Source organism: Amblyomma americanum, chromosome 9, assembly GCF_052857255.1.
Source record: "Amblyomma americanum isolate KBUSLIRL-KWMA chromosome 9, ASM5285725v1, whole genome shotgun sequence".
Classification (NCBI taxonomy): Eukaryota; Metazoa; Arthropoda; class Arachnida; order Ixodida; family Ixodidae; genus Amblyomma; species Amblyomma americanum.
The window spans coordinates 2,994,981-3,008,603 of NC_135505.1; the positions used below are offsets into that span (position 1 = coordinate 2,994,981).

The 13,623-nt window shown below is 43.8% G+C and overlaps 1 protein-coding gene across 1 annotated transcript in view; it reads right to left on the bottom strand.

The window, feature by feature from the left end:
• Positions 1-482: 482 nt before the first annotated feature.
• The window catches only part of LOC144104577 (serine protease 56-like), a 394,798-nt gene continuing 381,657 nt past the window's right edge, over positions 483-13,623 (bottom strand). The window contains exons 5-6 of the mRNA XM_077637676.1: positions 1,189-1,340; positions 483-765 (exon numbers count right to left, since the gene is read on the bottom strand). Coding sequence (XP_077493802.1) covers positions 556-765; positions 1,189-1,340 — 362 coding nt within the window. The 3' untranslated portion in view covers positions 483-555. The remainder of the gene's footprint in view (positions 766-1,188; positions 1,341-13,623) is intronic.

Here is a 13,623-nt window from a genome sequence, read left to right on the forward strand (position 1 = left end):
CCACTGAAGGGAAAGCCAGCGTGTTGTCGCTTTAAATCCGGTGTGGGTTAATTTAAAATTTATTTTAAAGTGGTACTGGCTGTATTTTGTCACAGACCTGTTGTTGTACATAAACGAGCTGAATATCGTTTATTACTAGTGGGAAATACCGCGGACGTGAGGGCTGGTTGATGGCAACAAATATCAGTGTTCTGCATTTTTACTGAGTGAGAGGTGGAGTAATGGAGCATAATAGCAGGAAAGGACAGCAAAAATGCCTTTCACCCGATACGTTTCTTGTTGACGCAGCTGATAACTGCTAATAAATCATAGTTCTCGTCATCAGGTATAAGAACCACTGACCAATGCTCTGCCTTCTCATGCTGCTATCATTCCAGTTGTCAACGATGTACACGCCTTTTTTATTTCCCACAGATCGCTCCGCTGACCTGCTTAGCAGAAGTCCGCTTATCCAAACGTGATGTCGTGAAGGGGATGGGGTCTTGTCATTAACTTTATTTCCTTTATTTTTGTCCTTGCCGTGTATTTAACAAAGCAAAGTGCGCATTTCAACGCTTAATGGCCGGCTTTAGCTTTCACTCCTAGAGGCGGGTGTGGCTCATCTTCTCCTGCGATCTGATCCTCAATCCAGGGCACGAATGTGGACACTCGGGTATATACCCCGGGCCGCTTGGGTCTTGCGCAGCCGATGCCGAATGACACGATGCCCACCTGCACGGAGCGTGTTCCGTCCTCCCAGACCGTCAAAGGTCCGCCGGAGTCGCCCTGCACGAAATGAATTCATTTTACTCTGATAGTTATAAATTGCAACGTAGATGTGAAATAAAAACCATTTCTCAGTGTTTTGTAGTGAGAGCCTGCTTAAAATTTGTACAAAATGCATCACATATATCTCTGTGCGTTTAGTGAAATGAAGCATTTGTTCCTCTCAAAGAATTCTTTCCTCATTATTAATTGGCACAAAAATAGAATCCTCAATCAAAAATTTCAACAAGGGGTGACAGAAGACCTTCAGCATTCCTATTAACGGACTGCAGCTTTTCCCGCGCGCTTTTCAGATTTGTAGAGAGGCATGGAGTTCTATTGAAATCTCTTGATTCCTGCTGAATCGTTTCCCAACAAAATTAATGAAGCTATTTAGAAAGCAAGCACTGCGACAAGACGAAAAGAAGTAAAAGTAATGCGCACCTTGCAACTATCCTTGGATACTGATGACGTGCACATGACATTGAAGCTGTTGAGCACCTTTAGCCTCCTGGTCGAGTTGAATGTCCTTTTGCACGACTCAAAGGGCAGCACTTCGCTGGTGATATAGAGAAGATGTTGCGACGACTGGCCACCTAGGGAGAGAGCGCAGGTTAACGCGGGGTGGTGGACATGGCAACACGCAATACGGTCGACTTGAAATAAAAGTGATGTCACCTTTATAGAGAAAAATAATATTATGTCTATTTTTCCTAACTCATTATGATTCTCTGACTAAGAAAAGGCTGGCGGCTTCGAGGGTGCCTAGTGCTGTCACAGCGTGCATATCGCCCTTGCTGAACGCTAGGTAACAACCAACAGTGTTAAATTATTTGAAAGTGCGAAGTGTAGACGTTCCGTAAGCATTTAAACGTGTAACTACGTACGCAATTTCGCCCGTCAATAAAGTGTGGCTGCGCATCGGGGGGGAGGGGGGGATAAAGGCCTGGGCCAGTTTGAAGGAGGCTTGGGTCGTCTGGCGGAGCCGAAGTCTGGTACGCTACCGCGCTCGCCCGTATGGTTCTATGCGAAGAAAATTAGGCTGATCTTTGCAGAACGAAATTTCCGTGATTATAGTCTCGGGGGTCTAGATGGAATGCAGGTATTTGTATATTTGATCTGACGTAGTGAGAGGCAAACGCTCTCAGCAAGAAACCAGCATTTTTATGTCTTCTGAGTTGAGCTGATAACGAAATATTTCAACAATGCGATTAGATGTGCATGACGCAAGGTGGATGCAAAATATTGAGAACAAATGAGCGTAAATGAGTGCTTGCGGAAATGAGAATTTAAACAGAAGGGCTGCTGCTAAACGTAGATGCCAGCCGGAGTATTTTTTAGTCTGAGTTCAGCTCTGTTGAGGCTACTGTAAGCTACAGCATTGGTAGGCTTACATGCTTGCGATTATGGGCTATGAGTTGGGGCGTGGAATTTTTTTGCATTTATGCCGCTACAGTAGGAATAGGACCACGACTAAGCCGTAGTGTTTGCTGAGGTTGTTGGAGTAGCCCGAAGCAAGGTGTCAACCCTTAGCGAAAACTAATAGGTTTGGAATATACTCGGGGATATTTATAATGTATTTTAAACGTATTTTGTATTCTTGAATGCACTAAAATTATGCCGGAAATTGGTTCCTGAAACTTTGTGCTTGGTATTCGAAATATATTCTTAAAATTTGCCAAAAATACGTCACCTAAAGCATGCTTCAAGCACGTTTCAAATACGTGAAAAAATATGAATGCAGTTATAGCATATGATACTGTAGAAGCTCGGGCAAGTTTGTGTGACTTTTTTTTTCAGCAGCGCAGGGGACAAAGGACGAGCCGTGTCTGTGCACTTGTCTCGTCCTTTGTCCCCTGCACTGCTGAAAAACAGAGTTATAGCATGTTGTCAATGTATTAAAAACGTACTTTCATAAATAATAAATTTATGCTTCCGAAATATTCGTCACTTAAAGCGTGTTTCGAGCACGTTTCAAACACGTGAAAAGATATGTATGCAGTTTTAACATCTTGTCAATGTATTAAAAGTGTACTTTCGTAAATATGAGATTAATTCATCTGAAGTGTACGTCACTTAAAGCGTATTTCGAGCATGTTTCAAACACGTGAAAAGATATGTATGCGGTTTTAGCATCTTGTCAATGTATTAAAAGTGTACTTTCGTAAATATGAGATTAATTCGTCTGAAGTGTGCGTCACCTAAGCATGTTTCGAGCCCGTTTCAAACACGTGAAAAAAAATATGAATGCGATATTAGCACCTTGTCAATGTATTCAAACTGTACTTTCGTAAATATGAAATTAATTCCTCTGAAGTATACGTCACTTAAAGCATGTTTCGAGCACCTTTCAAACGTGTTAAAAAATAATTATGCGGTTTTAGCATCTTTTCAATGTATTAAGTGTACATTTGTAAATATGAAATTAATTCGTCTGAAGTATACTCCCATTTTAACAAATGGGCAGTCCTTTTTATCATATTTGAAGAACACTTTTAGCTGCCGTAGAATAATCTCGTACTCGAAATCGCGTTTCGGGCAAAGACCTTTGCATGTTGGCTATCTATTTAAAGCGTACTTTCACAAATACAACATTAATTCGTCCAGAGTACATTTAAATTCTACGAATGAGCCGTTTCGAGAAATGACATAATGGCAATGCATTTAAAGTGTACTTTCGTAAAGATAAATTAATTCGCGCATAGTATACTTTAATTCTACCAACTGGGTGGTCCGCACTGGCATTTTTGCAGCGCACTTCAACGTGCCGTGGAACAACCTAGTGCTCGAAATCACGTTTCCGGGAACGGTGAAAACTCTCCCATCTCTGCCGTTCATTCGTTATGTTAACTTTTGCCAGAAATGCACTAACCACTTATTTAAATTCCGTGTTGACAGCCTGATAGCAATATACCGGCAAAGGCGCCACGCGAACCTCCGGGCCCGAACATGCCAGCGAAACGGACCCCGACTAACGAGGCCGACCGGCTCCCATAAACGCCCGTGTATTTTTTGGTTGGCAGCTGGACTCCACACTAATTCCTGACGCAAGTTACGGCGAACAATTGGATTCTAGAAAGACCGCAGATTTGAAAGCGACGACCACTGTGAGATTTGTGCGACAATCTGGAGGCCCACAGTCTTTGCGCAAAAAGCACCTCACCGGGCAAGATAGTGTCTCCCCTCGTGGGGTATAATAAGCCAAGCCAAGTATCACACTTGTCTCAGCAGTTCCTGTTTGCTGATGTCACTTTCCGTCGGCATTTCCTTGTGTTGTGACGTCATTCCCGTTCAGGCCCCGTCACGCGACCTTCCATTGTCATGGACTTAATCTTAACGACACGTTTTCTTTGGGATAGTCTCTCTCCTGATGCTTATAGCCAGCTCAGTCATTACTTCTGAGGTTGACAACATTGATGAGTATTTTCCTGTGAATCCGACTAGTACACTACTAGTACACTAAGCCGAGCCGAATTTAATATTTTTGATATAATATTTGTATATTTATAGTGTATTTTCAATGTAATGTATATATTGTGTTTTTTTATTGTATTTAATGTATATTTCTAGAATACTTTCAATGTATAATGTATACTTTTAGTATATTTTTAGTGTAACCAAATTTTTTTAGTAGATATTTAATGTATAATAAATATACTAAGCGGACAGAAATTGTATTTTTGATGCATTTCTAAGAATATTCAAAACATTGCTTCTAGCATGCTTAGAAAGCATTCATATTGCAATTTAAGCATAGGGACAAAAATGGAAAATAAATAAGAAATTAATAAATTATTCGAAATGCATTTCCAGCAGAGCCTTTTCTCGCTAAGAGAAATGGGGGGGGGGGGGTTGTTACGCCTTATAGGAACCGTGCGCCTGCCAGGCGTCACGACCGGTGACGTTGCGTTCAGCGCAACCAACGGCCAGTTTGGCGTCCCGTATTAGATGGCTCCTTTCGTAGCAGAAGATTTTCCGCGACTATATCGCAACAGGCACCTGCGTGGCGCTGCTTATAGAAGCCGGGTTCCAGTCTGCTTTTGCGCTGACAAGTTGTTTTCGAGGAGGGAACTTGGCTAAAGGCGTCAATCTTTCTTAATCCTGCCAAGTTCATGACGTCAAAGAAATTGTGACGGAAAACAAGCGTGTAGGGTCGTCCCGGTGCATCGCGCAGACGTGCGTCTCTGCGCCCTCGAAATCAATCAACTTGAAGGAATATTTGTATGTTCGCTTAGGCAAGTATTAACTGTTCTTCTTTCTTACACAGCTGTCACCGACCAGGAACCTGCTGGAAGCAACCTGAAGCTGCAAGGCAGGCGTCGCGGAAAATTGGAAACATGTCGCTGCTGTGGCAGCTTTTTGGAGCGGAGCGACACACTTTCGAAGACTAGTCACACTCATTGACACCTCTTTTGGGGCTAGTTGGAGCATACTTGAATTAGAGAAAACTTAGCGCCAAAACCATGGAAACCACAAGGACAAACGACGACGAGACACAAGCGCTTGTGTCTCGTCGTCGTTCGTCCTTGTGGTTTGCGTAGCTTTGGCGCTAGGTTTTCTCTAATTCTAGTCACCCCCAAGCATGGGGAATACCGAGCTACAGAAAACTGTGCCAAAAGTTTTTAAAGATGGAAAAATTATGCAAATTAGGAGATTTTAAAAACACTTATGAAATCCCTTCCTCGTGAACAGTGATAAGCTTTTACATTTCATGTATATGAGGTTAATTTATTTCATTGTATCCTACACAGCTTGATCAGACAAAAGGCGAACAGCAATAGTTCTAAAATAGTTTTGTGAGCGATGAGTTTTATGCTTACATTCACAGCGCAAAGACTAACACGGACATGACGGGAGATATACCACAAAGCGCCGAATTCAACAACGTTTATTGCTGCCCGCAGCGAAAACGTATAGAGTGCAGCGGGCACGCGCAGCAACGGAAAGGAAAGTCATTTGAGACTGGTAGCAGCGGGAAACCGCAAAGAAAATACATCGTCATAGGTAACACATAAAGCTAAAACCTAAAAGTCAGGACGCAAACAAGAACAAAAATAACCATGATGCCCTATTTGGAAATTCTTAAGACACGACGTTCCTTATCACTTAACAACACCGATGGGATGCTGACACAGTAATCTCCTTTTTCTGCAATCTTACCAGCCTCTGCTATCTCTCTGGCAGTTTTTCTGACATACTTATGAAGGACTGTTGTTCTTTTCATAAAGGGACCACGTTCCTTACACTGTTGGCAATCACGGCAGTGTATGCCTAAATGACGGGACGCACCGATGACACTACTGCCGTGTTCCATGAGCCCCTCGTTGAGACATCTGCCAGTTTGGCCAATGTAGGCTCGGCCACAGGGCAAAAGTATAGAGTAGACTACGTCTTTCGCGCACTCTACAAATGGTTGTGGTTTTTAAGGAAGTTCATTTTTTCTCAGGGCTCTGGCTCTCTCAGCGACCAATGTCACATTGTATCTTTGGTAGCGGTGGCCTCGTGCAAGGCCAGGGCACTCGGTTTCTGCACCCGCCACAGGATAACCCCTCCCGATCTTGTGGCACCGTTCTGTGTCTTGGCACCGCCGAATAGCCATAGCGTTAGGATATGCAAACTCTTGCGCTCGGAACGGCAGCGAATAGCCCGTCTTCTCAAAGACCATCTACGGCTCTGGGCTGGCTGAGGTGGGAGCCCTGCGAACGCTGCTTTCTGTTGGCGGAAAATTTCCCTCGAAACAGCGCGAACAACGACTGACAAGAACAAGAAGGACACGGGACGAGCGCTGACTCTCAACTAAGGTTTCATTAGGAACACCTTTTGTTTATAAAGGAAGAAACATACACATAGTACACTTGATACGCTAAAAGAGATAGAAGATGAGGCCGAGATGCACGCGATGCTCAAAGTCCACCAAGGAAAGCTATCTCTTTGTCATTGAGAGTGACTGACGGTTTGCTGACGGTTTGCAAGGCAGGCGATCACTAGAAGCTGTGCCCTCGCCACAAACTGGGCTGCGAGGATTATCTCCCGACAGCCCTCGCCCATGATCTGGTGAGTGGCCTCATGATTCGCCGAGTACGTCAGCTGCCAGCGTAATCCCCCGCCTTCTCTGCGCTGTGAGTCGCTATCACCTTCGCCACGCCGCTTTTCGCCTTCTGGGTCCTGTTTATTTATTTATTTATTTATTTATTTATTTATTTATTTATTTATTTATTTATTTATTTATTTATTTCAATATCTTCAAGGCCCCTGGCGGCATTACAGAAGGGAGTGGAATTCGTTAAAAATGTATGTAATTATAACACAGGAATTGCGGCAATACAGTGGGGAAAAATTAGGAACAAATAACGCTGTAAAATGCAGATTAGTGGGAGTAAACGTATTCTGCGAGAGCAGATTTGAACAAAACAGTCACTAATTGTAGAAGTTGAGGTGGGCATGTGGTTCCATTCATTGCTTTTCTGTGGAATAAATGAGTGTTAATATGGGTTGAAGGATGGAGGAGACATCGTGCTAGAGAAACTAGCCACCCTGTATACGCAATGCCTTATGACCTCGACTGTACCAGAAGCTTGGAAGAATGCAAACATTATCTTAATTCATAAGAAGGGAGACGCCAAGGACTTGAAAAATTACAGGCCGATCAGCTTACTATCCGTTGCCTACAAAGTATTTACTAAGGTGATCGCTAATAGAGTCAGGGCAACGTTAGACTTTAATCAACCAAATAATCAGGCAGGCTTTCGTAAAGGATATTCTACAATAGATCATATTCACACTATCAATCAGGTGATAGAGAAATGCGCAGAATATAACCAACCTCTATATATAGCTTTCATTGATTACGAGAAAGCATTCGACTCAGTGGAAACCTCAGCAGTCATACAGGCATTGCGTAATCAGGGGGTAGAAGAGCCTTATGTCAAAATACTGAAAGATATATATAGGAACTGCACAGCTACTATAGTCCTCCATAAAGTCAGCAATAAAATTCCAATAAGGAAGGGCGTCAGGCAAGGAGACACGATCTCGCCAATGCTGTTCACCGCATGTTTGCAGGAGGTATTTCGAGGCCTGAATTGGGAAGAGTTGGGAATAAGAATAAATGGAGAATACCTAAATAATCTGAGATTTGCTGATGACATTGCCTTGCTGAGTCACTCAGGAGGTGAACTGCAAATCATGATCAACGAGTTAGACAGGCAGAGCAGATCGATGGGTCTAAAAATTAACATGCAGAAAACCAAGATAATGTTCAACAGCCTAGCAAGGGAACAACAGTTCACAATTGGCAGCGAGAGCCTAGAAAGTGTGCCGGAATACGTCTACTTAGGGCAGGTAGTGACAGCTGATCCTGATCATGAGAGGGAGATAACTAGAAGGATAAGAATGGGGTGGAGCGCATATGGCAAATTCTCGCAGATCATGAGTGGCAGTTTACCAATTTCCCTCAAGAGGAAAGTGTACAACAGCATAATCTTACCGGTACTCACCTACGGGGCAGAAACGTGGAGGCTAACGAAAAGAGTTCAGCTTAAGTTAAGGACAACGCAGCGAGCCATGGAAAGAAAAATGATAGGTGTAACGTTAAGAGATCGGAAGCGGGCAGAGTGGGTGAGGGAACAAACACGGGTTAATGACATCCTAGTCGAAATCAAGAGAAAGAAATGGGCTTGGGCAGGGCATGTAATGCGAAGGCAAGATAACCGCTGGTCTTTAAGGGTAACGGAGTGGGTTCCAAGAGAAAGTAAGCGTAGCAGGGGGCGGCAGAAGGTTAGATGGGCGGATGAGATTAAGAAGTTTGCAGGCAAAGGGTGGATGCAGCTGGCAAAGGATAGGGTTAATTGGAGAGACATGGGAGAGGCATTTGCCCTGCAGTGGGTGTAGTAGGGCTGATGATGATGAATATGGGTTCATGCGACAAAAGGGGATTCCAACTTTATGAGGGTGATCTCTACGGGTTGAAATGTACTCAGGTTCAGAGAGCAGCGCTTCTTTAAGATGGCGATTGCGATGATAAATTTTGTGAAAGACAAATAATCGAGACACTTCGTAAGGAAAGAAGGGGAAGGTTCAAAGTAGCTTTCATGTTTGATACACATGATAAACGACAGTAGTTGTGAAGTATGAATCTTGCACAGCGATTTTGCAATGACTCCAGCGTTTGAGTGTGACATTCGAGACCAGGATCTCACACCGAGCATACATATTCCAGTTTTGGAAGTATGAGTGATTTATTGAGAAGATTTAAAGAGGACGGTGCAATAGTAAAATTTCGCCTTTAATATCCAAGCATGCGATTGCCGTTGCTGCAAATGAAGTTGATATTTGTTTGTCAGGACAGATTGTTAGTTATGTAAACACCAAGGTATTTGTAAGACATTACGTTTTCTAGGGAAAGGCCATCGATTTGGTAGTCAACAAGGACTGTGTAAACAGGAGGCAAGTTCCGGGAAATTCGCATTGTTTTGCGTTAAGGCGCATGTTGCAAGTGTTACACCAGTCGGATATGCTGTTATGTCAAACTGAAGTTGGGCGGAGTCAGTGGTAGAAGAAATTGCTCTCTAAATTACGCAGTCATCGGTCAACAACCTAATAATATAGTTAATGTGGTCAGGCAAGTCATTATAGTAGATAAGGAAAAGTAATGGTCCCAGCACAAAACCCTGGGGTACGCCGGAATAAACTAGAGAAGGTGAAATATCAGAGTTATTGGCATATACAAATTGTGTTCTGTTGAGAAGAAGATTTTCGAAACATGCTAAAAGGCTGGGATCAATGTTAAGCCTGCTAAGCTTCAAAGTAATTGATGGGTAACAAGATCAAACGCTTTGGAGAAATCTAGAAATATGCAGTCGATATAGAATCCAGAGTTATGGCAGCAAGAACGTCATCAATGAAAGATTTGAGCTTTGTCTCACAAAAAAAAAACGATTTGCCAAACCAATGCTGATATGACGTAAAAATGAGTTATTTTCAACAAAATTAACCAGGTAAGAATAGATTTAATGTTCGATGATTTTGCATAAAACGCTAGTTAAGGAAATTGGTCTATAGTTAGTGGGTGAAAGCGCGTCACCGGACTTCAATAACGGTACCACATTGCCCACTTTCCGATCTCTTGGTAACACCAAAGAATTCAAGGATTGATCAAACAGGTTAGAGAATATTATGGATGAGTATACATCGGTTCTCTTCAAAAACTTTGAGTTGATACCATCTACGATCATGGAAAAAGACAGTTTTAGGTTCTTAATTTTTGCACACCGACCGAGTAGAGGTACGCTGTCCATTGGAGGACAATTCATGTCATCGATAACAGGCAGGAAAACAGACTGCAATCGCAAAAAGATATCTATAAATACTTCATTACATCTCTACATTTTTATTAGGAATAACAAAGCCAATTTCATCGGATAAAGCTATCATGCTGGATTTTGAGCCACTATTAATGTTCCAGAATTTTTTAGATACGGTAATCAGCCAAGAAGGCAGGGTCTCTTGAAAAAATTCTTGTTTAGCGCTCTTCATTCCACTTTTGTATAGAGAGTTAGCTATCTGATAGTCAACCCAGTCATCGTGCCTACTGCTAAATTTTGCCTCGCGAAACAATCTTCTTTTTATTTAGTAGCCATTTTAGGGAAATGTTGAACCACGGGAATCGCTGCCTGCCCGATATGACACGCTGGGGTATGTATTTATGTGTTAACCAAATGACTTTTTTTTATACAAAGACCAGTTTTTTTCAAGAGTACGTGCAAAAACATTTGATGGGATTTCATACAAAATGTTCCGACCTCTCTATTTATTGAAGCAGAGCCTGCTTTCTTGTAATTTCTTATGAACTTTGGTGCAGGCGCGGGGTGACTCACGGTTCCTGCAAATGAGAGTAGAATAATACTGTGGTCACTGAGACCCGGTAGAAAAGTGAGTGAATGAACTACATCGGGGGAAATAGTCAAAATCAAATCTAGGATACTGGAGCTAGTCTGCGTGGTTCTTGTTGGTTGAGTTATGATTTGCGAAAAGTTGAAATCAGCGCACACGTTTAGAAACGCTGTGGTTTCAGGTGACTGGTCTGACGCAAACAGAACAGGGGCGTACTAATTTATTTTAGGGTAATTAAAATCACCCAGCAAAAATACAAGTGAATTTAAGAATCTGACGACGATATTATTTAATACACTATGAAGATCAGTGCAAAATGAGGAAGGCGCAACAGGGGCGCGGTAGCATGCGCAGAAGACAACGTCATGGTGGTTAATACGCATACATGTGCACACCATTTCTAACCACGAGACAATTGGAATATTAAAAATGTGAATATGGTCTGCAATGGCAATTAAGACACCTCCGGCAGATCTAAGAGCACGGTCACATCGACATATGTTAAAGGACTTTTCGCAGTTGAAAAGTTCGTTGTGAGAAATATTTGCGTTGAGCCAAGTCTCAGTAAGTAGGCAAACACCGGCGTTAAAAGTGTCAATGAGGGATCGCAGGTCATCACGTTTGTTCACTAGACTTCCAAAGTTTGAAAAAAGAAAACAAATTTCGCTTGCAGAATCACGAGCACACTGTGACTGCTAGGATGAAGGAGAGTCGTTTTCAGGATATGCAGGTTCGGCAGCGCTGACATGCGCAGACGTATCATTACGATCATCACATTCGCATTCACGGACACTCTCCATCGAGGGGAGGTAGATAAAGCATTTTTGTTGATGAACAGCTTGTTGAATCGAATTGAGAACTGCTAACCGCTGGCTTTACCAAAATCATATAATTTTTTTCGTGGTGTGCTCGTAGCCGGACAGTAGCCTTCGCAAACACTCATGCCTGATGATTTTAGATTTGATCTATCGGAAAAAATGGCTTCTTTGATTTTGAAGCTCGAGAACTTGGCTATCACCAGACGGCACTTGTTTGGAACAAACTTGCCCAACCTATGCGCTCGAGCAATGGCTTCATCACCTAGCTGCATGTTTAATGATGATAAAATAGCGTCGCGAACTTTTTTGTCCGTTCCGCCCATGATTCCGACTGCTGATCAGATCAGGTAAGCCGTAGAAAAGCAAGAAAAGCAAGACGCCTTGATCTGTCTTCCAGTTCGTCTAAACGTCTGCTAAGGGCGGTCGCTTTGGTTTGAATACCGTCCGATACTTGATGAGCAATATCATTTTCAGAGTAGGAATGCGAAGCAGCAATGTTAGCTTCCGCAGCCGGTAGTCGGTCATGAAAATTGCTCATTCGCTGCTCGAGATTTATTTGCAATTCCTTTAGTTCGCTAATCTGGTACAGGAATTTTGAGTGATGTTTATCGATTTTACCAGTCAGTGCTTTCAGTAAAGCGACAACTTCGTTATTATACTTGTTAGGATCATGATTGGGAGGCCTGTGGTTTAGCTCAATATCCCCACCCAAAAGAAGCAACCTCAACACATGCAGACATTCAGTTACAGTGCTAAACAAAACATTTCGGCATGGAAAGAGTAGCAGGTGTACATTGTTTGGGCCTTTACAGAACAAGGAAACATATGGACTAACCTTCATTCGAAAGCATAAGTTCTGGCGCGTCGGCACAGCTGCCGCAGCACTACGTGGTTCCTCGAGCCCTCGCTGGGAAAACTAGATCCGGCGACCTGCGGAGGCCTCCGAACGGCGATTCACCGAAAAGCTTCCACAGCCGCATCGGTCGAATCGCCCCGACGTCGAACGCCCCGCTGCCGCATGGTTCTCACCACCGCACCTATCCAATCGCCCCAACGTCGACCGCCACACCGCCGAAAAGTTTACCACGATGCGCCGCTTGAATCGTCCCGACGCCAACCCCAAATCGCCGACCAGAATTTTCCGCCGCACCGCTCGAGCAATTCAGAGCCGACATCGACAGACCGCGCTGAAGAGTGGATCTCCTTGGAGATTCCTGTTCTTGCCGACATGAAGGAGGTCAGCGCATCTATCGATACCGCTGCGGAATACTTCATCTTAATGGACGACTTACGGCGACCATGAAAAAAGTGACCACGCTGTGAGGAGGGCTTGACGCACGTGTTGCCGGTGGACATGTGGGACCACTCGGTATCAGTATCCTCAAGGATACAGTGCGAGGCTGCACATTCGTCGCCACTTTTCTCAGACTGCGCGAGTGCTCTCACGATGCCATCCTTGGTATCGGCTTTCTTCGGGAGTACGCTGCGATTATCGGCTTTCCGAATCACTTGGAAACGTTCTACAACAAAGTGGCTCCAGAAAAGCCCGGCACAAGGGCTCCTGATCCGCACTGCGCGTCGGCGATGAGAACATCAGGGTGCCAGCACGGGCCAGCATGCTGGCTAGGGTTACCTCCGACTAGCCACTTCGGGTTGTCGAGCCTAATGTATCGCTCTGACTAACTATGGGGATTTCTGTGGCACGAGTTCATGTCTTCCTACATGACGTTTGTATAGAGGTACTCTTTAGCAATTTCTCCAATGCGCATCTCCATCTGTTCTGTGGAACAGCATAGCGTACGTCGACCATGTTCAGGAAGTGGCCGAAGGCTTTTTCTTGCGGGTAAACTCCGCCTAGAGTTGAATGACAAGCGGTCAACGACATCGAAAAAATGCAGAACTTCTACCCGCTCAAAAGAGCAAACTGCACGACCTGTTGCGTCAGTTTAATGCGTCTTTCACTTTGTCGTCCACAGTGCGACAAACATCCATCGTTAAACACTGCATTATCACGCATAAAGGCGCTCGGCCCATCCATCAGATGCCCTATCCCGTGTCCGCTCGGGAGAGAGATGCTGTCTAAAGGCGTGTCAGCGAGATGCTCGCAGGCGGCCTCATCAAACCGTCAAGCATTTCGTGGTCGTCTCTTCTCGTCTCTGAAAACAAGACT